The sequence below is a fragment of the Aptenodytes forsteri genome, unplaced genomic scaffold (assembly GCF_000699145.1).
Source record: "Aptenodytes forsteri isolate BGI_AS27 unplaced genomic scaffold, ASM69914v1 Scaffold112, whole genome shotgun sequence".
Taxonomy (NCBI): domain Eukaryota; kingdom Metazoa; phylum Chordata; class Aves; order Sphenisciformes; family Spheniscidae; genus Aptenodytes; species Aptenodytes forsteri.
In genome coordinates, this window is record NW_008794883.1 from 125,553 (window position 1) to 149,785 (window position 24,233).

Here is a 24,233-nt window from a genome sequence, read left to right on the forward strand (position 1 = left end):
TATATTCCTGCCTGCAACTTCCAAAAAGCATTTTGTGCTCTCACAAGAAAATAATTTGTTACAAATACTGTACATATTATAATACAAGACTAGTTAAACAAACTTGTACAAAACTGAGCCCTCCAAAAATACAGAACCCAGCTGAGGAACCTACTTGCTGTATTGCAGACGAGCCAGATTTAAAACAAAACAAAAAAGAAAAAAGTAGTATCTGTAAAAGCCTTCACCCACGTGAACGACTTACTAGTATAATAATGAAATAAGGGGAAATATTTACACAGGTCTATTTACGATAGAGTATTGTGTTCACAGAGAGAAAGTAACTGTTATTACATGAAACCATTTCTTTAGTATTTAAGCATTAGTTTTTCAACAGGACAAAGTTCCAATCCACAATCTAAAGAAGTAAGACTATTTATTTTCCAGGCCCCACATTATCTGCAGATTTGGGACACAACAGAAGACAGGATCCACCAAAAAATACTGGCTTTGTAATTTTTCAAACCAGTCAGAAGCGCTGCAATTTCATTAACAGAACTGCATTCTATCTGTATATTCTTTCTTTCCTCCGAAACACCTGTTTAAGCACACAGAAGACGTCCTACTTAAGCTTAAGGATCTCGGTAACCTTCATTGGTTGTTTGCCCCAAACCTTACCATACAATCAACAGAAGTTGTAGAGCAAACCGCGTCACCACCTTTCCCCTGAACATTTGTTATTTGGGCTTTTTCAGAATTTAGAGGTCCTTCGTTTCTTCGGAACAAAGTAGCGGGCTGTTCGGGATTTGAACGTTGGACCAGTTAAAAGGTGTTTTTTAAGTGACGTGTGTATGTAAAACGAACAAACAAAAACTTGTAAAATTCTGCAATACCCTTCTACAGATACAGCACGTGTTGCAGGAACCGAATCCCTTACACGAGGTGAACTTTGCTAGGGCAGAATGAGTAATTTTCAGTTTGGGAAATTTACAGTCTACCTACCACTACCAGAGCCAGCAGTAATGAAAACAGACATGTTAACACCTGTAAGGGTATAGCTCAGAAATAAAAGATTAATAGAAAAGTCACAATAGACAAAGAATCTTGAGCTCTCTGTGCTTTGAAAAATATCACATTATATTAAATAAAAATGAACCGTGCCTTGATTCTAGCAGACTACTTTATAAAATGAAATGATTTTTGAGCTTTTTTCCACCAATACAGAATTAAGTTCTTCATAATTTTTGTTAAAATTCAAAATTATTCACATATATACACTTTTTTCAGTTAAAATGCAATACTTGAAACAATACAAAAACTACAAGAAAAGTGAGGAAAGAATACCTTCATGTAAGTTTGCTATAATCAGGTTTTAAGATCTAGAAACCATTTTAAGCTATAGCAGACTGCTCTACTACTGGAAATGTTTTGTTGAAAAATGTAATATGAGTTCCAAGTACACTGAAATACTGCGTATGGTGTAAGACTTTACATACAATACTTCACTGCAGGCGAGATCAGAGTTATCACCCACATTTACAAAGAAAAAACCAAAAGGAATTACTCATGCACATCAGAAGAGAAACACACAGCTGTGGATGAAAGGTGGTCACGAAATGAACATTTCTCAATAGACCCTTTCCAGCTCGAGTAGGTAACAAAAACCTTCTTATTTGTCCACATTATTCATGCTAACCGCAAACATAAGGTGAAAAACCATTTTGATGTTCAGTGCTTACTGCAGGAGAACACATTAGTTTTGTTTTTCAACGGTAGTACTGTCCATGTTACCCTGTTTTAGTTTTATGGTGGCAAAGAAGGACACATCTTGATCTCGGTCAGACTGTAGGGCTAGAATGGTCTCTTCTGCAGCTTCTAGATGAGGATTGCCAACACTTTTAAAATAAGCTAGAATACGGGGAGAAAAAGACAATTTTAATCAAAGCCAAAAGAATAAACCCTAGGGCGTAAGTACTGCAGAAATACAGGGGAAGCCAAAAACATCTGGGATAGCTCATCCAATTTATAGGCTCCTTAGAAAAACTACAGCAAGCTAAGGAAGCTGACAGAGAAAGAGAAATATGGTGCTTTCTACTCATCTTACCAGGTACTTAAGTATTTCTAAGATAAACTCTTTTTGCTGAGCCCTAAATAGAAACGTATCAACAAGTAAAAGCAAGCTCAGGAAGCTGCCACTGTACAGTGTTTTACAAAACGTTCTCCATACTTTATTCTGAAAAAAGATAGGAGAGGACATTTCTGTGCATCTTCCTTTGAATAATCAGAGATCGGCTGATTTTTTTGTTTTTAAGGGATTGTAATACAGGAAATTGTAGCAGCACACAAAATTACATTCTTTCCTAGTAAAACTGTTAGCTTAAGACTAAAGTGACAAAGCAAACCATTTCAGAAGAAGGTATAACACTTCATCTGAAGGACCCCAAAAGACAACTACTTCATTAACATGAAGGTTTGAAATATATCAAAATAATCTAATGTGATGCTTAAGGAAAATGTATTTGCCATACACATCGTGGATACCAAAAATAATAACCACCTGCAGCAACATCCAGCAATTGCAGTAGTTCTTGCTATAAAACAAGGACGGAACTGCCCTCTAGCGGATGAAATAATACGTTTGTCAGGTGATCGATGCCAGTTTCAGGCCCTTTAGGGATGATGATCAAATATTCTAAGACAGAAAAGCCCCTGCAGTATACATTCCTAAATCTGCATCTAAATGCAGCATCCCAGATTACAGTGTATGATCCTGTTTTCAGTATAAACAGAACCAAACAGCCTTTTACCAGTTGAACCAATTTATAAAGAACTGCACTGGCAGAGGAAAGAGCATTTGTGAGACATTAGTTCTTTCAAAGGAAATTAATGACCACACCTTTCTCCAATAACGTCTGCCTCAGAGCCTTGGCAAGCAGAACCCTTACATTTGGCACAGGATCTGAAGCAAGACTTAAAAGACTGGGGAGTAAGTGTTCAACAAATTGGTCGACAGGCATACATTCTTCTTCTACTACAGCCTACAGGATAAACACAGAACATGAGAAAGCAAGATTTATGTGAAAAATACACTAATTTGCCATTCCTTTCCATCTTGTCCTTAATTTGGCCTGCCTATTAATAGAAGTCACTGTTTAACTCTGAACAAATACACCCTATGTTGGTGAAATAAGTACGGCCTTTGAAATACTGTTATGAGAACATGTCCTACCATTCTAAAGTTCATCTGAAGATGACCCAACAAGAGCAGATAACTAACTCTCAACTATATTTTAGGAAATACTGTCTCTTGCCCAACATCATCCTTTTGCCTTTCAACATTCAACCTTTGCTCCTCATTGCTGGTGAAGTAAGCATTTTTGGTTTGGAGGGGTGTGGGTAAGTGGAAATAAAGGAGGAAATAGTTCCTGGCATCTAGCACCCACTGGTACTTTGAAGAGCTCTTGTGAACCTTTATCCTAGCATGTCCAAGTACTACAAAATACGACTTAATTCATTTCAGTTTTGCCCACACTGCTGAAAAGCCCCAAACTGGCTGCAAATTAAATGTACACATAGAAACACAGAGAGAACATTCCAACCTGACAAATGAAGGCAAAAGCTTGTCTTCCAACCCACTTGGAGCAGTGACGAAACCGCACTACAAGTTCATTAATGAAATTTAATCCCAGTGCATTTGCATTGTTTGCGTAGAACTTCTGTAGTATTGCTACAACCTGTGAAGTAAAGGAAGGGGGAAGGGGAAAAAAAGGAAGAGATGAGACTTAACTTGTAGCCCTTAGAAAGTTAAAAAAAGCATCATTTCATTTGAATCCTACAAAGGGACACCAAAAACTGTATTCAGTGTAATCAGGTGTGCTTGCAGAATTGAGTAAGTTACTGTGCTTATTCTGGAGAAGAGAAAGCATAAGCTTTAAAAGAGCTGTTTGTTCAGGTGAAACAAAAAACACTAAAAGAAATTAAAACCACCATTAAAGTAATGCCCCTTTCCACGGTGCCGTGAAGAAAAAGAAGAAATTGGAGGAATCTTTCTACTCATTCAGGACATCTATGGGATGATGGCATTATCATGAAGTTCATAAATTAAATCAACTTTGAGGAGAGATCAGTAACTTTTTTTCCCCCCTCCCAGAACTGGGGGAAGGTCTCCCAAATCTTCTATATCCTGGTTTTCATCCAGTTGAAAATATTTGTCATTCACATACAACCAATACAGAAAGATTTTAATATCTGTGGAAGTCTGACAACTCAAAATACTTTATAAAGTTTTCATTTAGCTTTTTTCCATATTGTTTACCATGTTTATCAAAACATGTCTGTGTTCACCCTACTGGTCTGAAAGAAAGCAAAGCGATTTCAGGTATCCCTCTCGAGGATCATTTTCCTCCTCTCCTGCCAGGAAGTGAACTAAATCCCCTACCAGTTTGAAGGAGATCCACCGAACTTCTGAAACTTTATCGGAGCAGAGAGTTAGTGCAATATGTCTTAAGTAGTCATAGACATCATTGGGATTGTAGAGTTCCAGTATCAGGATCAGCTGCCTGAAACACAAAGAAAGTGATTAACTCTAGCAGTGCAACACTAACCTGCTCCGATTACACCATCTGTTAAACACAGGGAAGGATCATTTGGAGACTCGAAAATACCATGGTTATTACAAAGCACTTGAACAGTTTGTTCTTCTCGTTACTTTATAAAGGTGCACGTGAGTATTAAAGAGGTACATACTTTAATCCATCAAGGAGTCCAAGAGAAACTTTTATCCAAACTAGATGTACCAATGAATCAAAATTATCCCGAACAATAACAAAAGCTACAAACCGAAGTACAATGAGAAGTTTCTTTGCAACTTCAGACCAATATCCTGCACATTCTTGCAAAGTAAAAACGAAAAGATTTACTTCAGTGTAGAAAACTGCATTTCAGAAAATTATTTATATCTCAGAACTGCACAGAACTCATTCTAGCCACACTGCCAGCATGTTACCAGCAGCCATGCACAAACCAACCACAAAGTGACAGCTCTCCACTAGATGTCAGGGAACTGCTGTACAACTTTCTTGCACCAGAGTGAGATTTAGTTTGTCGTGCCAAACTACAAAGGGAGAATAAATTCTCAATAGCCCAATCAAAGCAATGAGATAAACATGAAGGTCAGATTTTTAGCTGCAAACTACGCTTGTGAACATTCTTTGGGTGCTTCAAATATCAACAGGACTTGTAGAAAAAGAATCATGGGATGTTACTCTATCTCCATTACACACCCAGTCCTATGGAAATACCAAATTAATAAACTAATTTTTTGAGAACTGGTTTTTCTTTCATACACATTAGAAAAATTACTTCGTACATACATTTCACTGATTTTTACAAGGTAGTCTAGAACTGAGTAAAATCTGAAACCTCACTGAATAGTATCTATCAGATTGTCACATTTCATAAGCTGCAAGCGAATCAGATCTCCATTTTTGTATAATCACAGACATTGAAGTCTCAGTCATGCTTGATTACGACACAACTTGCCAACCTCAAAACCCCAAAAACCCCAAACCCAACAGCCAGCAGCTTTTAAGTTCAGCTCCTTAATAGAGAATGGTCGTCATCTTTTAGCTTCTCATTAGTGTTCACTAACTTCTGAATGTAATTATCTATTTCCAAATTAGTAATGTAGATTAAAAATCATAAGTTAACAGAAGTACATACTCTGCCAGCTCATAACGAAACCTCCAGTTCCTGCTGTTATCAGTCACCACAAATTCTTGAAGTTGGTAAAGATACTCTCGCCTTTTGTCTGCATGAAGTAACTAAAGGAAAAACATTACTAGTATAAAACTGATAAAATTCAATACTTGCAGTTCTCTGGTGTATTACTCTATTCACACCTATGTGCATTTTCCTACTTGAAAGCAAGTGATCATTCACAAGATGCTTACTAAAAATTGCGCACAGCCAGCTGAGTGCCTGGACACACAAGACTGACATCCAAAAAAGTACATTAAGCTATCACTTCTGCAAGGATGCCCGTCAAAGCACCATCTCTGGGCATAAGTCTGAGCAATCAAAAACTAAGGATTTGTGTTTATTATGTAGCAGCCCACCGGGATCTGTTCTCTTCTCTCCCAGCCCCAAACACAAACTGTTAATGGTCCAACTTTCTAGCTGGACTGCACAAAGTACTAATTCCTTTACAACAGCTAGGAGCATTTACAACGGTTTTCAGTTTTGATATTTTGTTGGGATATGAGACAGAAGAAGAGTGAGTGACCTTAAAAAAAAGCAGTAGACACACACAAAATGGCAGTATTGCACAAAACTAAACATGTAATTAGATACTGATACCCGCACATCTCATTAAAAAACTCTCTTAATATAACGGAGTCAGAAAAAATTTTATCTTGAGAAATTAAATCACACTTTCCTACCTTTAGAAAGTCATACAGATGTTTAAGGACACCAATACGCACTTCATCCAGATCTTTCAAGAATCCATTGAAAATTGGCACCAGATCAGCAGCTGTTAGCTGATCCCCCAGAATAACTGCTAGTTCATGTATGGAGAAAGCTAGTGTCCGACGTACCTTCCACTGCAAACAGTTTAAGAAGTGAACTAGATTAGGCACCACAACTACAATAAAGAAGCTTTTGAACTACACTTATGTGAGAATTGAGAGAGCAGAACACGGCTAGTTACACAGCAGCAGAAAACAATCATATTTATGAAGTCTTATTTAAATCTTGAATTTTATATTTTTAGAGCACATTGAATCCCTTATAAGAAAGTATATGATCTTATAACTTCAGTGCAACAAACTGAACAGAAAAGCTACTCAAAATTCTGATTTATCATTAAAAAACTTTTTTTTTTTCCCTTTACCTGTACATCTGAGGCCAGTGTCTCGTATGTATCTTTCAGGCAGTGCCAGTTCTGCCTGCCCAGTGTTAAGGCCACCCCAGGAAGACTATATGCACAGTGTTTGGCTATTTCAGTATCAACAGTCTGGGCTCGAGCCGGGTCGGTCATTGACAAGTACTGGTCTAATAAAGGTTGAGGTATGATATCCTATAGATGGAGACAGTACATCAGCAACACACGCTTTAATTTAAAATCAGAAAGAAAATACACCTGTTGTGCTACAGTATTCTCTTGCTACCAACCAGCTGGCAGCAAAACACAAACAGTTGCAAGACGCCCGTTTTGTGGGCTAGCTTTACAAAGCATAAATGACCCCTACAGTTATTTGTCCTCTCATTAGGATAGAGCAGTCAGCAATGAACAGTAATTATTACTTTATCAACATGTTGCATCAAACCAAACTGAAAATTCCTTCTTTGCTGCAGACAAACAGTAAATCCAATGACAAAACAGTACAGTCAGGGCCTACCTTGGTTGCACAGATCGCCTCTAAGGTGCCAAAAAGGCAACAGAATTTTTCTAGCTTTCTGATTTAAAATAGGGTTCTCCTCAAATGCCCAGAGCATTTCTTCACATTCTGCAACTGATCAATTGCAAAAGCTATCACTGTATTAAGGATAAGATGAACTGTATCCAGTACTCCAGTAAAGCAGTTAGATGCTATTTTAAATCACCTGTAATTTTGACTTGTCATCTTCAAATGGTGGATTATTTTCTTGCTCTTTCTTTAAAAACACACTGGTTCCTCTGTGTTGTTCCTCCGAGTCCTGTAAAAGGACATACTAGCTAGTGAAATGAATTAGGCTTACTGCAGTTTGGGATATTTCAAAGCATCACACTACAGAACAACGCAATTCAGATACAGAATAGCCTTTTACAAAGCCTTGTACAGGCAAAGCCTTATTCAGTGTGTTTATACAAGTACAAAAAGACAGAGTTGTACACTAAGGTAAACACTATTAAGACAGTAGCAGCAAGAAGGGGAACAGTAGTTAGATTTACTTCTAAAAAAAGCAATCTAATTTAACACAATAAACCCAACATTCATACAGATTTTGGATGGTTACTTTTACTATAATCTTAAATAGTCTTTATTCTTGGCATGAATTTAAATTACATTAAACAAGACAACTTAGCAGTTGCTCCAAGTCAGTCAATAACATGACAAAAGCTTACTTATTTTAGAACATACTGCTGGAAATTCCCAAGCCTATCAAATTATGAAGCATACACCTCTCCCCAAGTATCAACAAAAAACTTCAAAAGAATTAAAAGGTTTGAAAGACCAAAAACATACAAAGCTCAAAAGTTCACATAGTATTTTACATTTTTGTTCATACACGTTTTACAAGCAATTTTTGTTCATAGACAAGGAGAGTTTTTCTTTCTATTTCACAATTAGCTCCAGCAACATTAAATACTGTGCAAACAATTCTTTTTACTCCTATCTGTACATTATAATCAAGAAATAGGAACCAGGAACTGTGTATGTGTCACCACCTGATTCAGCCTCCTGTCTGGAGATAAAAGACTAATTTTAGATTCATTACAGGAAGAGGTGAAACTGTACTTGGTACATTTCATCTGAAAAAAACCTACAAGACTACTGCAAAACTTTAACTCTTAGGTAATCTGTGTGCAAACAGAAATAATAGCCCTCAATAGCTTTTCTTTTTCTTTTTTAATTAAGTAGTATACGATAGTTATGGTGTAGTAATGTTCAAAGGCTTTAGATCAGAAGTGGGTCAATTACGCCAGGGACCACACGAACACACACAGTACTTCAGCTGGTAAGAATTCATTTCAGACATGGAGCGCAATGCATACTTACTATGCTTTTCAGTACACTGGTTGTAGACTGGTCACTGATGTTATCATCCTGGGAGGCAGGGGATGAAAGATCATCTTCCTCCACCTGGTCACAGGTAGCATCTGAAACAGCTGGTTCATCTGAAATAGTTCTGTTCTGAATTTTGCCACTGCTTTCTTTCATTTTTTTGGTCTCATAGTCACCAACAGAATCAAACTGAGCAGCTCTGAGAGCAGCAGACAACACTTGGACCTGAGCTGTATAAAGCAAAAGAAGACTATTTAGTCTCCCTTCTGCACTTAAAAGCATTAAACTTGTAATTAGTTAATCCGAAAAGATAAAAAGAAGCCCAGTCTGAGCTGCACAGAAATGGTATGTTAGCAAAACATTTGCTCTTTGAAAGGAAAGGCCCATTACTCTTCCACAAAACCATCACAAATTAAGAGTAATGATTTGGATGTATTAACATTTTCAGCAGAAGCATTCTACCAATTTCTAATACTGAAAGATATTTCTAATAATCCCCTGTAATGAGGTATCACAGCATACTGGCTCACTTCCCCTTCTTCATACTGTCAAACATTTTAATACAAATTCTTTTGTTATATTAATTGATTCAACTGCTTGGAAAAGGCATCAATGTGCATTTAAAACATTTCTGAGAAAAACTTTCTGGAGCAGGGAATTAGTCAAACCACCTCTGACCGTTTTGCAGAAGCAGATAGAAAACAAAAGGTCGGGTTTACCACTGCATCACCAATAAAGTTAGGACAAACTGTATTTGCACATTTCACTACATTGCTGCTAGGAACGTGAAGTTACTAGGAGTTCAGAATGCAGAAACTAGATAGCTACATCTGCACAAGCCTACAGCAAGTACAGTCTTAAGATGAAACATTAGAGCGTACTTTAAAGGTGAAGAATACTAGAATACTTTGGAAATAAGGGGAACAGGCAACTTAAAGGCAGAAGAATGGATTACAGGCATATTTATGAGCAGTTTGTTTTCCTCCTGCTCTAACATCCACATCTCCTTATTCTGAGAAAGGAAGCAAGACTGTTCGGCTAACGTCATAATAAAGAGGGGGGTGGGGGTGGGTGGGGTGGAAATCTTCTTCATTTTCTCCTATGCCTCTCCACACCCCTCATTTCTCACTGTATAGCTGTCAAGCTAACATCTCTCCATTTGCCTTAGTTCTACATAATTTCTTTTTCTCTCTTCCTTTTGCTTTTACTGTCTTCTCTTTCTGAAACTCATTCATGCTTTTTTCTCCTTCATTCATTCATTTCAATTTCCACTTTTTCCTTTACTGCTTTAAATTTTAATTTTTTCACCTCTTCCTCTTTTAAATCTTTCCCTTTCTTTCTGATCCTTTGCCTCTCACATGTGAAGAATTTTTTATTTTCCTGGTACCTTTCTGAATGGCCATGGGGAGCCACTTAAATATGCCACGCTGCCAGTCGGCTTGCTACTAACTACTACTACAGCAAGGAATCCAAATGATGCTGCAGTTCCTGTAGATATGACTTTGCATGCAGAGAAGGAATGAATAAACAGGCAGATGAAAACTGTTAATTCACTAGAGTACTCAAGAGATTTAGTAGAACAAGAAACTGTGTTGACTATGGATGACAGGCTTGTCAAGAGGGACTTGCCCCAGGAAACACATACACATCCCACTATCAGGCTATCATCTCTTCAATATGTTCATCAATGGGCTTGTATGGGGAGGCTAAGGAAAGATGACTTGAAATTAGGGCTATTCCCACTCAACCAAGTATTAGATGAATTCAGCTTATAACAGGTAAGCTCTGTCCCTAAAACCACAGTACTTAGTTACAATACTTAAAGACAGCTTTAACAAATTTCAGCAAGCTCTTTTCCCTTTTGTAGTTAGATCCAATTTACTTCTCATGTAAACAGGAGCTAGGAACACTTCCCCAGCTGTTCTAGACATAACTCAGGTCTTGTGAAAAAGGCTGTTGCATAACTTTCTACTATAATTTACTACTCAAGGAAGTCTCATCACCTTATGAATACCAAGCCAATTCAAATGCAGTGAAGGGTTTTTGTAAAGGCCAGGAGAAAACCTGCTCAGAGAAAACATGATTTCACTGTTACAGAGCCTCACCTTGAACATCTGGATCATCTATGTGTTCCTGTAAGCTTTCTAGAACTTTTTTTATTTCACTACTAGCAACACAGTTATTACATGGCACAGAGCAGCTATCTTTGTGCTTTTCAGTCTTGAACTGAAGCAGCTCCAGATCCTGACTTATATCAGGCAGAGGAGGGCGCCAGTATAGAAAAGTATTAAATACGTCCTCAGCAGACTGTAGCCTTGAGTTCGTTCCAGGAAAATTGCTGTCCTTAGTGACTTCTACGACACCAGCAGCAACTTTGTCACCCTGAGACAATCGAGACACATCTTCTCCAGGATTGGTACAATAATCTGAACTTTCTTCCCGTGTATCTTTATTTAGGTTCTCAACTGAGAGCTTTGTATTAACTTCAGCTGAAGTCTCCTCAGTCGATGATTCTGGTTTGATTTCCATTGGTTGTTCTGAACTGGTAACAGACACACACAGTTATCCAAATAAAACTTAAAGTACTCTGTAATAACACTTTTCAGTGAAATACTTAATAGAAGAGAGCATCAACTACAGAAGCTTATTTTCTCTGCAGAAAGACAGAATTTGTTACCACTATGCTTTACTTCACCAGTTTTCCCTTTACCCTCCTGTGAAGCCATCAAAGTGAATCTTTCAATAACGTGGCTACACTCAAATAGACACACGCATGACCTCACTCTTCATACCTTTTCTGGAACTATATTCTCAAGTTGAGATTTTTAGCCCTGAAGAGCAAGTAGAAGAATTCTCTTCTTTCTTCCCCTTTCCACTACACCACATCTTTCCCATGATTTTACCTGGATAATGTAGCATTTGTACTGGAGGACATTAAAGTTATATTGTTGCTCGGCTGACAGGAATTGGAATTCATGTCTTGCGTTGATGGTCGGATACTCAGTGTCCCATCTTCTCGAATGTAAAGACCAGCACTTGAAGGGTTTGCAAAGGTAGAAATAAACGGGCCAAGAGACTGAAAAGCAGCCTGACGAACCTGTGATAGTATCAAGACAACAGTCAGGATTCATGCAACTCCCACAGAGTTAATGCAGAAAAATAAAAATTTGGTTCAATTTTTTTAGTAAGAATCAATTGGTTCTTACTATAACAGCTTCATTTAATACCAAATATAATCAATTATCAAGTACCAAATAAGCGACACCTAAGCAAAGAGTGTTAGAATATTCAGCATATATCTACAATCATAGTAAGGAAATCTTTTAAAAAGTTATACATTTGAAGGACATCACTGTCTGCTTCAACTAATACCTTTAACACAAGCAACCTATTCTCAGAAGAGTGTTTACACTTGTAAAAAAACCCTGTTGATAGAATTTCTAAGTAGTAAGAGAGAGAGGAAAAATAAGATACTATCTTATTAGAGGAGATTAGATTTTAGTAGATTAGAGTCTAATCTCAGCAAATTCAGTTTAGAGAACTTTTACAGCACACTTCTGACTTGCCCATTATTCGTGTATGTTCTGCCTGGGAAGATGCATCAACTATAGAGTGAGTTACTTACCCATCTGCAAGTGTCACTAATAAGACTGATAAACAGTGGGGATAATTTGCTTCTGCGAACTTCTGGGGATGTGGTGTAAGACACTGCCATAAAGCATTCAGCACAAGCTTTTCTCATTCCCCAGACGCTATCAGAACAGAGTTCAAAGAACTTGGGAATCTGCCAAAAATACGCAAAACCAAGACTAATTAAAGACTAAACAAAGACCACAGCAACTTACTATCAAGGTATTTGTTTGGCAACTGGAGCCAATGATAACTCAAGAGAGAATAAAATAAGTGAAGAATACAAGAAACGGGGACAGGTTAAAAACATGTATTAATTGAAGAAACTGGAAAAAACTGTCTGTCTCCCACTTACTTCATTAGGATTTTATGTGTAACTATATGCACTAGGAAAGCATAGAAAGAATTATTAATGGCCTATTTTTCCTGAAATTGTAACTTGACTGATCATCCAGTTCAGGGAAAAAAGAAAGAGTTGGTAATTCTAAAGTGTGTGTATATATACATATATGCTGCCAATTACATTTTTAAAAGCGTTTTGCAAAATAAGAACTTTGTATTTCTATTCTTTCCCAGTTTTGCTATATAATTGCAACCAAAGCCTTAGCCAAATCAATTTAAAAAAAATGCATGCACAATGATTAATTTACAGAGAAGATAATAAAAGAACTCATTATTAAACATTTTGAACTGAGAAAATACAAGTCTTGTAAATTGATTTTGATTTTTACGTACCAGCAGTCTTTCTGTGGCTTCTTGCCCAACTGCATTACAAATGTCACCAAAATTAGCTGCACAAATCTAAGAAATAAAAAAAAGTAATGTATAACATTCTGGCTCTTTCAAGTGCATTAGTTTTTATTAACGACTTCACCATGCATTATTTATCCCATGTAACAACTGCACGTTTGACTATTCAAATTTCAGCCATGTAACTACATCCTGTAATACTAACTCATCCCTAAAAAGACTCATTAGAGCAAGCGTCCATAAGCCACATGCCTTTGAAATCAATAGTAATAAAGGTTTCTGCACGAAGAGCATACTCTACTTCAGTCATCACTAGAAGGGACAATAAGCCTACTTGAAAGTTTAAATTACTTTGAACAGCAGCTGTCAAAACCAAAGCAGACTAAAATATGATACGAGGGTCAGGACTTAGGCGTACTTACAGAACTATCTTTGCTATGGCTGAGACTGGCTTCAGTACCTTGCTGAAGCAAAGTTTAATCAAGGTCTCAAGTTAGTGCCATTTACAGTACATTACAAATGCTAAAATTAAGGCAAAAGGGACATTCCCCCATGCTGGAAAAAGATGTTATCAAAATCTGAAATCAATTAAGACAGGACTGTGTTAACATATGATTTATTCATTCTATATGCTTATTTAGAAGGCTATAACACAGCCCAAATTCCAACAAGGGCAGCTTATGTTAAGGACCAACCTGAAGCTCTGCATGACCCTTATGTCTACTCAAATATTTTAAGACTTCTTATGCTACAAGTTTCCTTTTGTACTCAACCATGAATTAAAGTAAGTCTTACACTTTTGTGATTTCTCCTTTCAAGAATACCAGATTTTTTTTTTTTTTTTTTTAAGGAGGAGATTTTTTTTTTTTTTTTTTAAGGAAGGATGTCTCAAATATCTGTTACTTTTGAATTTCTGGCTTTGAAATAAGATGGTGGAGATGAGGTAACTTTTGGTTTGCAACTATAGGTTTGTATTCTATAACCAAGCACGGTGGCTTAAAAAAAAAAAAGGTTGTGCAAAACTATTAAATGTGCAAGATCAGTTTAACTGCTACACCAAAGCTATTCAGCAAGGACTGTTATCTATTTCTTTACTGAACTACAGAAACTATAACCATGTCAATAAATTAAAACTGCTCTTCCAGACTCTTTCAAAGTTCATCAGCTAAAGTTATGACTACATTATTCAGGAAGGCATTTGAACAGCAACATACAAATTCATTTTTAAGTGGTTTAGGGTTGAAAACACACCAACCTTTCGGACTTGAAACAACTTCCCATCACTGCACAGTTCACAGAAACGAGGAAGCAGCATGTGCTCAACTGTTGTTCTGCTCAACATAGAAGCCATTTTACAGATTATCTAAAAAATCAAGAAGAGGGTATGTGTAAGGAAAAGAAAATTAAAAGCTTGTAAGCATGGCCAAATATTCCTCCTAAAAGTTACTTCCAAGAGCAAGAGAGCAACTACCAAATAGATTTAACTGCTATACATTATTCGTATTTTCATACACCTGTTTTATGTGAAGCACAAATACAGTTTTTATTTAAAATCATTCTACGCCACTGTGCCTGAACACAACATTTCTGCACATAATTCATTGTCTTTTTTATCCGGTTAAATAGACCTTTATTAATAAATGCATTTTCAAGGTGTTTTACAATGTGGCATACCCTGATAATTCGTATGGAGAAGACAAAAGTTCCATTGCACTAGCCAGCACACAAAATCACACTCTTTAAGCATATTAGAAATATCTCAAGCTTAAGCATGCAAGTAAGCCCCTTGGCTTTAACAGGACTGTTCAGATACTTAAAAACAAGCACAGCCCCAGCTCTTTATAGGCTCAGACAACATGGTAAAATGAAAGTCTGCCATACGACAGGAGAGAAAAGGGAGAGTAAGACAAACTAGTTACGTATGTGAGCTAACACACACTTTACAGGAATCATCCTCAGAAATTTTAGGAGTTAACATCAAGCATAATTAAAGAAAGTTAGTAACATGCACATTAATTTAGCCTCCTCTGAGGAACTGTCAATTTCAACTACCATTACCAACCATGCTTCTGCTGTGAAAATCCCATGCTTTGGATTGTATGTTTTTCAGCTCCCACTTTGTGGGATAACTTGCTGTAATTCTTCTATTTGCAACAGTAAAAAGGAAGGGGCTCCCATGCACCTTTCTACTCAGCTGTTCTGCCTGCAGCACCAGGAGTTTAATGCTTAGACAAGTGTTGTCAGATTAACAGTACTCATCTTTCTACTTTTATTTTTCCAAAATTATTGAAGCTTTCTACCTCCACAAAAATAAGCTTTATTCCTAGAAACGTTTGCCTTTGTAATAGAATGCTAAATAAGAACTAAGACACTGTTCAAGGACTTTCCTACAAATTTTCAAACTCCTAAAAGGCATCTGGTGCTCAGATGTCACCCTGGAAAACTGCCTAAGCAATACCCAACTCCCAAACAAGGAAGAGGAAAATCTAACTGGTAAAACCATTTTACAGGTCAAGTATCAGATATCCATGCTGAAATGTAATTACACACCAGCACTTTTCTGTGGAGTCAACTGATTTCCTGAAAGTGAACAGGAAATATTTTTTTCAAAATGCTTAAGAACTAAGATCAGGTCATCATTCATACTTTTACAACATTACTGTGAAACCTGGTAGAGCAAATGTAAGGAAACTGTTGGGGAACATAACGATCTTAAGAATTAAAACAAGGCTGCCAAGAACCAACTGCATTTTAAAGTTGTTTGGCTACCATTTTGACAATCATTTAGCATCCTGAATTATAAATATGGTCTCTTTAAACCTGATCTTTTCAAAAATTCAGAATAAAAATTAAAGATTTGTTGTGTTAAACTAAAAAAATCAAATATGTTAATGAATAAACACAAAAGGTGTGATTGCTTATTTAATGTCAGCACTATTCCCAGACCTCATCTTAACTACTGTTATAAATGAAACGGAGTGGTAGTTCTTGTTAATACTCAATACATCAATCATCTATAGGAAAAAGCCCCTCATCATTTTGGGAAAATAACTTCTCCTGAGTTTGAAGATCTGATATTTACATTTTTAAGCATACGATAACGTTTTGTTCCCAATTACTGTACTGTATAGTTCAATTCTCAAGAAGCACTATTTCAAAAAGATTCCCCAAGCACTTCATTGACACAGAAGCCCAGATTTCTTCATCACGTAAAAGGTATAGGACCTAGAGAAAGCTTACCCAAAGTACCTCTACACTTAGCCAAAGGCATTAGTAAATAGTACTCAGGACAACCTTGCCGCCTTCCTGAATTCAGTTCAGATCATTTTTAACCTCTCAGTATGGCGCACCAAGTCCTGACCCTGTTCCAATTCTTTGAGAATTCACATTGTTTCAATGGTGCTCAACACTAAAAATGACTAAGAAACCTACAGATGCAAGGCTTAACAGCTTAGCACACTTAAGCTTCAACTGTACCACAACAGCGCTTTCTCAATTCATGACAGGGCAACTAACAAATAGAGAAGGAATAAAACAAACTCAAATAGTAATGGTATAGAAAGTTTAAGTTCAATGATTAATGTAAAGCTCTCAGGACACTAACAATGCAAATACAATTTTTATTTTCTCGGTTTTATGCTTTTGAAAATCTCAAAGTTGTTATATTCTAAAAGAGCTTTATAGTAGCACTGCCAGAAGATAAGAGAACAAAAGCAATTGAAAAAGAAAAAAAAGTAAAGATAAAAGATTTCTTCCAAATTCACTTACATTCACAGCTTCCACCTTGTACTCATCATCACTGTCAGGAGCAGAGAGGTCCAACAGAATTGGACACACCTTATTTTCAATGTCACTCTGAGCAACAAGATCTTGTTCTAGCAGTATAAGCAGTGCTTCCTGACCTGCCTTTCTAACCTATTAATATGAACAAACAAAAACAAAAAAGTACATCATCGTAAAAACTTTTACTGATACAAGAACCACAAAAGGTACGTTTTCAATGAACACACAGGCACGAGTTAAAAAAAAAATAGAAAAAACCTCTCAGTTTTAACAACATAAGGAATTAATAATAAATACTAAAGTTTAATATAATAGTTAGATGCCCTTTCATCAAATTCTGAGGAAAAGCCAAAAGATGAAGTAGAAGACAGGACTTAAGTCATGACTCCTGTAACAGACTATGTCAATACACTGCTAGGTAAATCCTATAAGTTTCCCATTATCTGCTAAGGAAAGTATTTAAAAAAGTATATATATGTGTGTGTGTATATATATATATATTCAGACTTCCCTAGCAAAGTGTGCTGAAACCAATAAACACAAAGCACTACATGAAAGCTAGGTATCAATCAACATGGACTTTCCCATTTTCTCTTCCTCATGCCTCAAATTCACAGAACCACCCAGAATTTTCCAACGATTCAACTCATGTAGTCTGTTTTTCCTACCTGATTGTTAACATCCGTGAGGTATCTCACTACTATGGGCATAAGGTACTCAAAAAACGCCGTTGGGAATTTTGGTCGACTTTCTTGCAGAAAAATGGCAATAGGAGGTATTTGTTCCATCAGCTCTGTACGTACAGTTGGTTCTAGCAATAAAAAGCCAAAACTACATCAGTAAATACCAAATTAAGATCAAGTACCTTAAGAAAAAAGTAGCAATTTTTTTTGTTTAATGTTTCACAACAGAAGAAAATGAAAAGACTCAAAACATAAGAAATATCACCACTGAGATTGCCTGTTCTTAAAGGAAAGCTGAATAAAATAGGACAGCCTTACATACATCATCACAGTCCAGAGACTTGGGATCAGCTCCCAAATAAATCAGATAAAATGAGAGCACTAGCTAGAAAACCCAATCACCATGAATGTGTACACATGAAGTATTAAAGCATACAACTGCTCTGTGCCACATACACCACACATTCAGATGTACTGAACTCCTTGAAAAATACTACTTTGGGCCTTATACTAAGTAAGAGGCTTTCATTTATACACCTACCATACAAAATACTTCAAAAACAGAGAAAAAAATTAATCTCCTTTTCACTGACAGATATTGCTGTTAGATGATTTCATTTCTTTAGTTCACTCATTGCCTTCTCAAAATCGAATGTTATTGCCTTCTATATTGCAGCTTATGTAAAATAAGTTACAAAAATTAAAAAACAAACAAACAAAACACCCCACAAACAAAAACCCCAACAAAACAAAACACAAAAACTTTCAAACCTGCATCTTCAGAGAGCCTGACCACTATTTCCATTACAGTCAGGAAGTCTTCTTCATTATTACTGAAATCTCGAAAGATATCCAAAAGACCTCTGGCAATAATTTGCCTGTGGAATGAACAACATATTAATTGCCTTAATATCCTGCCAACAACATGCAGATGGGATGCAAGGGGAACTTATCAAATGTAGATGGGCACCTTAGAAAAGATCAAGCTCTTCTCTGAACATTCAGACATATCAGTTATACAGTTTCTCCACATCCCAACAAAACAAAGATGGAGTTAAGAAATCTTATTCAGATGACCAGGAATGAAAACCTCTTTTTATGGAAATATTATATAAAAGTTATTCAAACAGAAATAATATTAGTCACATGCTTAGGAGAATGATAACAGAAGTTGTAACACCTTAATATCCACAATGCTATCGCACTCGGGTTATCATCAGTGTAGCTGTTGTACCCTTACCTGTTAAATATGTTATCACTGAAGGCGTATTTTTCTAGACGAGCCAGTGGAGTTAAATTGTCCTGTCCAGGAATATCCAAGAATGCCGTTATCCTCATGCTATCACAGTCTGGTCCATAATCTTCAAACCCAACTTGAAAGACAAGAAGAGTAAACAAAAAAAAATTCCAAGAGTCAGCAAGAGATGTTACAGTGTAAAATACACTATACCAATAAGTCTATTTCTTTTTAGAGCTATTCTTCAAAGGAAAAGTAACTGTACATCACTGGAAATGGCTTACAAAAAGATCTTAAGTTGTACCTAATGAAGTCAAGAGCAAGACTTGCATATAAACCTGTAAATTCAAGCTTTGAAATTTAATTCATTTCAACTGCCATAAAATCCTTGGCTTTTAACACATTTTACTTCACAATTTCAGTGGACTATCCACATGCACTATGAGTTAAGAGAGCTCAGCTGACAAAATTGCATGCCACAACCTGACAGACAAATTCAAAAGGAAAATCAGTCCCATTAAAAGAAACTGAATTTTTAACAAATGACAGAAAATCCCAAATGGTATTGCTCTAAAACAGCAAATTCTTGGGTGTATTTTGAAGTTACCAAGGTACATTTTTCTCGCTGTAGTTACTGGGTCCCATACATCTAAGTCAGATTGGTAACTTTGGGAAAAACTTCAACTTTACCTTACTTGTGAACATACTGGGAGCTTTCTACTTGTCCTGGTTTCGGCTTTCCCTGGGGTTTTGTTTTTTTCTCTCTCCCGTTGTTTTACTTTCCATTACAATTTATTATTAATACTTGAAATAACAGAGTAATAATAAACTGTTCTTATCTCAACCCACGAGTTTTCTTACTTTTGCTCTTCCAATTCTCTACCCCATCCCACCGGGGGGTGGGTGGGCAGGGAGGGTGAGCGAGCAGCTGTGTGTGGGGCTTGGCTGCTGACTGGGGTTAAACCACAACACTACTGCAGACCTATCAACTACAGACTTTCCCATGCAAACCTACTCTTTTCTAAATCTTTTTTGTATTTGCGGCTTGAGACTTTTAACCAAGTATTACCATACCAACTGTTAAAATTTGCCCCACCAAGTCTTACAGTCACCTAATCCAGTAACATGCACTTGATTACAGATTACAGGCAAAAAGTAAGACTGTGAAAAGCAGAGGGAATAGGATAACTTTTCTGCCAAATTTTTTTTTAATCCTTCACCCTTAAAATAAAGGCAGTGAAATAACCTGCCTGCAACACAAATTCTCTCACTTCAGCAATCTATATGAGAAAACATACAGCAACCAAATCCACAGGAAGAGTTGCACTAGAGCAGCTGATATTCCTGCTCTGGGTTTACAACTTTCCCAGCCAAGCACTCCTAGAATTATGCATACTTCGTTCATATAAATAATATAGCAACTGTGATCATACTTAACCACATGCAAATTGAGTCAATACTGCTTCTCAGATGCAAGTAGTAGTCTCTCAAACCAGCATATGTGCTGAGAGTGACAACCACTGAAGACAACAAGCCAGTTTCTGACTTGGCAGGACACATTATTAGGTATTTAAATCAGTAAAGAAACCACAAAACTGGTAACAACTTGAAAGCACAATGACAAGCCAAATAGGTTGTATTTGAAACTGTGCCTATGAGACTATAATCTAGGCATTCTAGGTTATGCCTCTAACAGGCAGAGACCTCCTGTCTTCAGGCAGTGGAACTTACATGGTGCCTCCATATCAAAAAACAGCAGAGCTTTGGCTAATTAACTAAAAGCAAACCAGGAATAGTTTCATTTATAGCACCAGTTTCCCCTGTTTGTAAAATGGGAAGAACAGGAATACCCTCTCCCACTGACGCACTTTGAAGATTAAGAAATGTGTATGTAAAGTACTATATAATCCCTGTCTTCAGTATTCTGGTTTAATTAAAAAAATTACAGTCCTTCCCTATATGTCATCCCAATCAGTACAAAGCTTTTGCACATCTTAAAGGAAAGTCTGTGTAATTTCATAATGCACTCTGAAACTGCCAGTGGGTTAAATTATGTGTATATGTAATTCCACAATCTCCGATATAACAATTTCTTCAGGATTGAAGTGGCTGTACCTTAATCAGGATAATTAACCTTCAGCTCTACCCTCACTCTTACTTTACCAGTTTTATATTACAAACACTCTTCCCTAAAGAATCCCTTAATCTGAGACCCAGCACAATGAACTTTGCCTCTAAACTACCTTAATACCCATTATAAATCACTTTTTATATTAAAACCCCCTCTATTAGCAAGAGGTACCAAGCCTCAGCTTTTTTCCTACAGAAAAATTCCTGTTTCACATATAAAACTCTGCTTTACAACTATTTAACACAAGCCAAAACATTCTCAGAAATACAGCTTATTAAAAAAGGAAATAATCTGAACATACTTGGACCAAAATGTTATACCTGGGTCTTCAGGGAAAAAAAATAAAAAGCAGACTGGTTTAAGAAAGCACAGTCTCCAAGGAATCCAGTTGAATTAAAAGGCTAGAGCAATTCTGAATGCAATTCTTGCAGACAATATGCTCTGACCAACAAGTTCAATGGGATTCAAACAGAAGAAAACTATGGGATTAGACTAAATGTTCACATTTCAAATGTATACACAGATACTACAAGTGAACCCACAACTACATGATCAGAAACATATGCTAATTTTTCATGGCTTTTTATAATGACTACATATTGTACTGACACCCTTATTTCCATTCAACTGGTCATTATTATTTCTAGTAGCTGCTCTTTATATAAGTTCTGTCAGGTTCAAAACACTTATACACAAGTGTATATAATTTACATTGCACAGATCTGCCTGGGATTGATCCGTCCACATGCTCTAGGGCTAGCTTTCCCACCAAGCATGGTATCTGAAGAGGTGGCATCCAGTATCTCCTGCTTCAAAAGAAACCTACTGTATCACTGAAAGCTCACAGGAAGTTATACAGCCTATGTAGGATCGTGGATTTCCTTTCTGAGGTTGCAACAAACTCTCCGTATCCAAACCCAACTCTGACCATCCTTATATCTATGCAATTACATATATATTTTAAAATCCACACAGACTGGACACTCTTTAACCAATTTTTGAGGCTAGCCACCTGTTATACAAAGGAAGATTTATTAGGGCTTAAAAAAAAATCAATATACTTGCCACTAACTTTATCTAGTGCCCACTTGTTCTTGAATTAAGAAACAGTTTAAAAATGAAGGCTGTCATCAGTTCACATCTTTCAGAATTCCTACCAATTCAAATGACAATTAAGTAAATCGAAGTAAATCTCAATTCTAAGTTTGACTACAATACTACACCTGGGACTAATTTTGCTTAATTTCACTACTTGCAGTAGTTCTATTATTCACTTAAAATAGCTAAGCACACACCAGTGCTTCTAGGACCAGAGGGAAAACAGAGCAAACTACTTATGCCAAGGATCAAGAGAGTTAGATACCTGAAATTTTTTCCACACACTCAGTACACATAAGTAAGGAATAATCATGGCAGAATCCATTTTGTCTTCTCTCAAGAATTTTAATTTTCTTTTTCCGTAAAATAAGAAGCCATAGGTACTTAAAAGTTTCAGAATACACCAGAATACTAGAAAGTAAATTACAGAAAAATAATGAACTAGTATTTCTTATCTAATGTTCTTTCATAGGTGAATCAAACATACAGTATTTTTCGCTCTAACAATATCAAACAAGCAAGCTTGAAATCTGTCCACCTATAAACAAGAATAAATGTGACAGTATTCACAGCTGAAATTGAGTTCACCATGCCTTAGTTTGGCCTAGACTCAAAAGCTGCTTAGAGCCTATAAGAAACACCTACAGGGTCACAGGATTTAACTATGCAATTCAATGTCATTAGCTAGCATCACTATCCACTGTTGCCAAGGCAAAACAGTAAATACTAGTGCAGAGTGCAATGATTTCATGAGCTCAAAGAGGTCTTCTCTCATGCTGTTTTTAGAAGGAAAAACAATTTTTAAAATACATTTTCTTTATTGTACAAAGGGCATAATTAAGCTAATTATTTTTCCAGCTGATCTAATATCTCACCTTACAAAAAGCAAGTTTCAAATCGTACTTGATGAATTTAGGTACATTTTACTACAGCTTTCACCCAAATTCAAAGGAATCCCCCAGTCTCTCTGTTTGTTTCAGTGGAATTGATCTTCAATGTGCATAACACTATTTCACCAATTTAGCTAAGAAAGTAAAAATCCAGTTCCAGTGATTTATTTCACTGAGATTTTCCTAAAACGCACCATGAACTCTTTGCTAGACTAGTCATTGGATTAGCACAACAGCATCTCAGTCTAGACGGGATGTCTGAACTCTGCTGCAACACAAACAGAAGACAGCTTCCAATGCCATAATTCTAACTGCATTGTCAAATTAATCAACTTAATCAAAGAATATTTTTAAATCATAAAATAAGATTTCAATAATGCTCTAAAATGCACATCCCTTTATTTACATGCTGATAATTTCTTTTACACAAATTTAAAGTGACCCATATAAAAAGCTTATTAATTACCGCTTATGGCAGAACTTCCTTTATCTGAACACTTTTATTAACTTCATGACTCAAACTAGAGTTTTGCTTACAAGCGTCAAACTTCTTAATCGACTTAATAGACTTAACAGACAAACCCGTTACTCACAGTCTCAACAGAACAGCCAACGACTGAACACTAATGGAGAACGAACACCTAACTCCTAGTGATGGTCACCCCTGGTTCCAGGCCAAGACCCATAACAGAACAGGAAGTCTGCATTTATTTCCGCTGCTTGTACTTTACACACTCAGCAAACAGAACTCAAACTACACACTAGTTTTGGGTTTGTTTTTTTTTCTTAATACAGAGAGAAGAAAATTGGAAAGGGAACTGGGAGCAATTCAGAAAGACCCAATCAACTCAAATAGCTAAGCATTCATTAGCACTATGAAGTGTTTCATTTGTTGGGGGGTTTTGTTGTTTTTTGTTGTTTGGGTTTTTTTGGTTTTAAATTAGGGCAGAGAGAGAAAGATATTTTCAACTCTTAAATAAGGTACTACAGCAACAACTGTTGCAGCTCTTCCGCTAGAGGAACTCACTGCAAAACAGTCTTTAAATCACGTCCTGGTTTCGGCAGGGATAGAGTTAATTTCCTTCCTAGTAGCTGGTACAGTGCTGTGTTTTGGATTTAGGATGAGAATAATGTTGATAACACACCGATGTTTTAGTTCTTGCTGAGCAGTGCTTACACTAGTCAAGGACTTTTCAGCTTCCCATGCTCTACCGACTGAGAAGGCGGGAGGTGCACAAGAAGCTGGGAGGGGGCACAGCCAGGACAGCTGACCCCAACTGGCCA

General features: G+C 36.6%; 1 protein-coding gene across 1 annotated transcript in view; it reads right to left on the reverse strand.

Annotated features, from left to right (window-relative positions):
* Nucleotides 1-358: 358 nt before the first annotated feature.
* The window catches only part of LOC103895194 (serine/threonine-protein phosphatase 4 regulatory subunit 1), a 26,079-nt gene continuing 2,204 nt past the window's right edge, over nucleotides 359-24,233 (reverse strand). Inside the window, exons 2-19 of the mRNA XM_009274716.1 lie at nucleotides 18,834-18,966; nucleotides 18,365-18,471; nucleotides 17,579-17,721; nucleotides 16,896-17,042; nucleotides 14,383-14,490; nucleotides 13,113-13,178; nucleotides 12,373-12,531; nucleotides 11,651-11,844; nucleotides 10,853-11,289; nucleotides 8,742-8,977; nucleotides 7,585-7,677; nucleotides 6,872-7,057; nucleotides 6,420-6,581; nucleotides 5,701-5,801; nucleotides 4,418-4,538; nucleotides 3,579-3,713; nucleotides 2,876-3,017; nucleotides 359-1,887 (exon numbers count right to left, since the gene is read on the reverse strand). Of these exons, the coding sequence (XP_009272991.1) occupies nucleotides 1,733-1,887; nucleotides 2,876-3,017; nucleotides 3,579-3,713; nucleotides 4,418-4,538; nucleotides 5,701-5,801; nucleotides 6,420-6,581; nucleotides 6,872-7,057; nucleotides 7,585-7,677; nucleotides 8,742-8,977; nucleotides 10,853-11,289; nucleotides 11,651-11,844; nucleotides 12,373-12,531; nucleotides 13,113-13,178; nucleotides 14,383-14,490; nucleotides 16,896-17,042; nucleotides 17,579-17,721; nucleotides 18,365-18,471; nucleotides 18,834-18,931 (2,790 nt within the window). The 5' untranslated portion in view covers nucleotides 18,932-18,966 and the 3' untranslated portion in view covers nucleotides 359-1,732. The remainder of the gene's footprint in view (nucleotides 1,888-2,875; nucleotides 3,018-3,578; nucleotides 3,714-4,417; nucleotides 4,539-5,700; nucleotides 5,802-6,419; nucleotides 6,582-6,871; nucleotides 7,058-7,584; nucleotides 7,678-8,741; nucleotides 8,978-10,852; nucleotides 11,290-11,650; nucleotides 11,845-12,372; nucleotides 12,532-13,112; nucleotides 13,179-14,382; nucleotides 14,491-16,895; nucleotides 17,043-17,578; nucleotides 17,722-18,364; nucleotides 18,472-18,833; nucleotides 18,967-24,233) is intronic.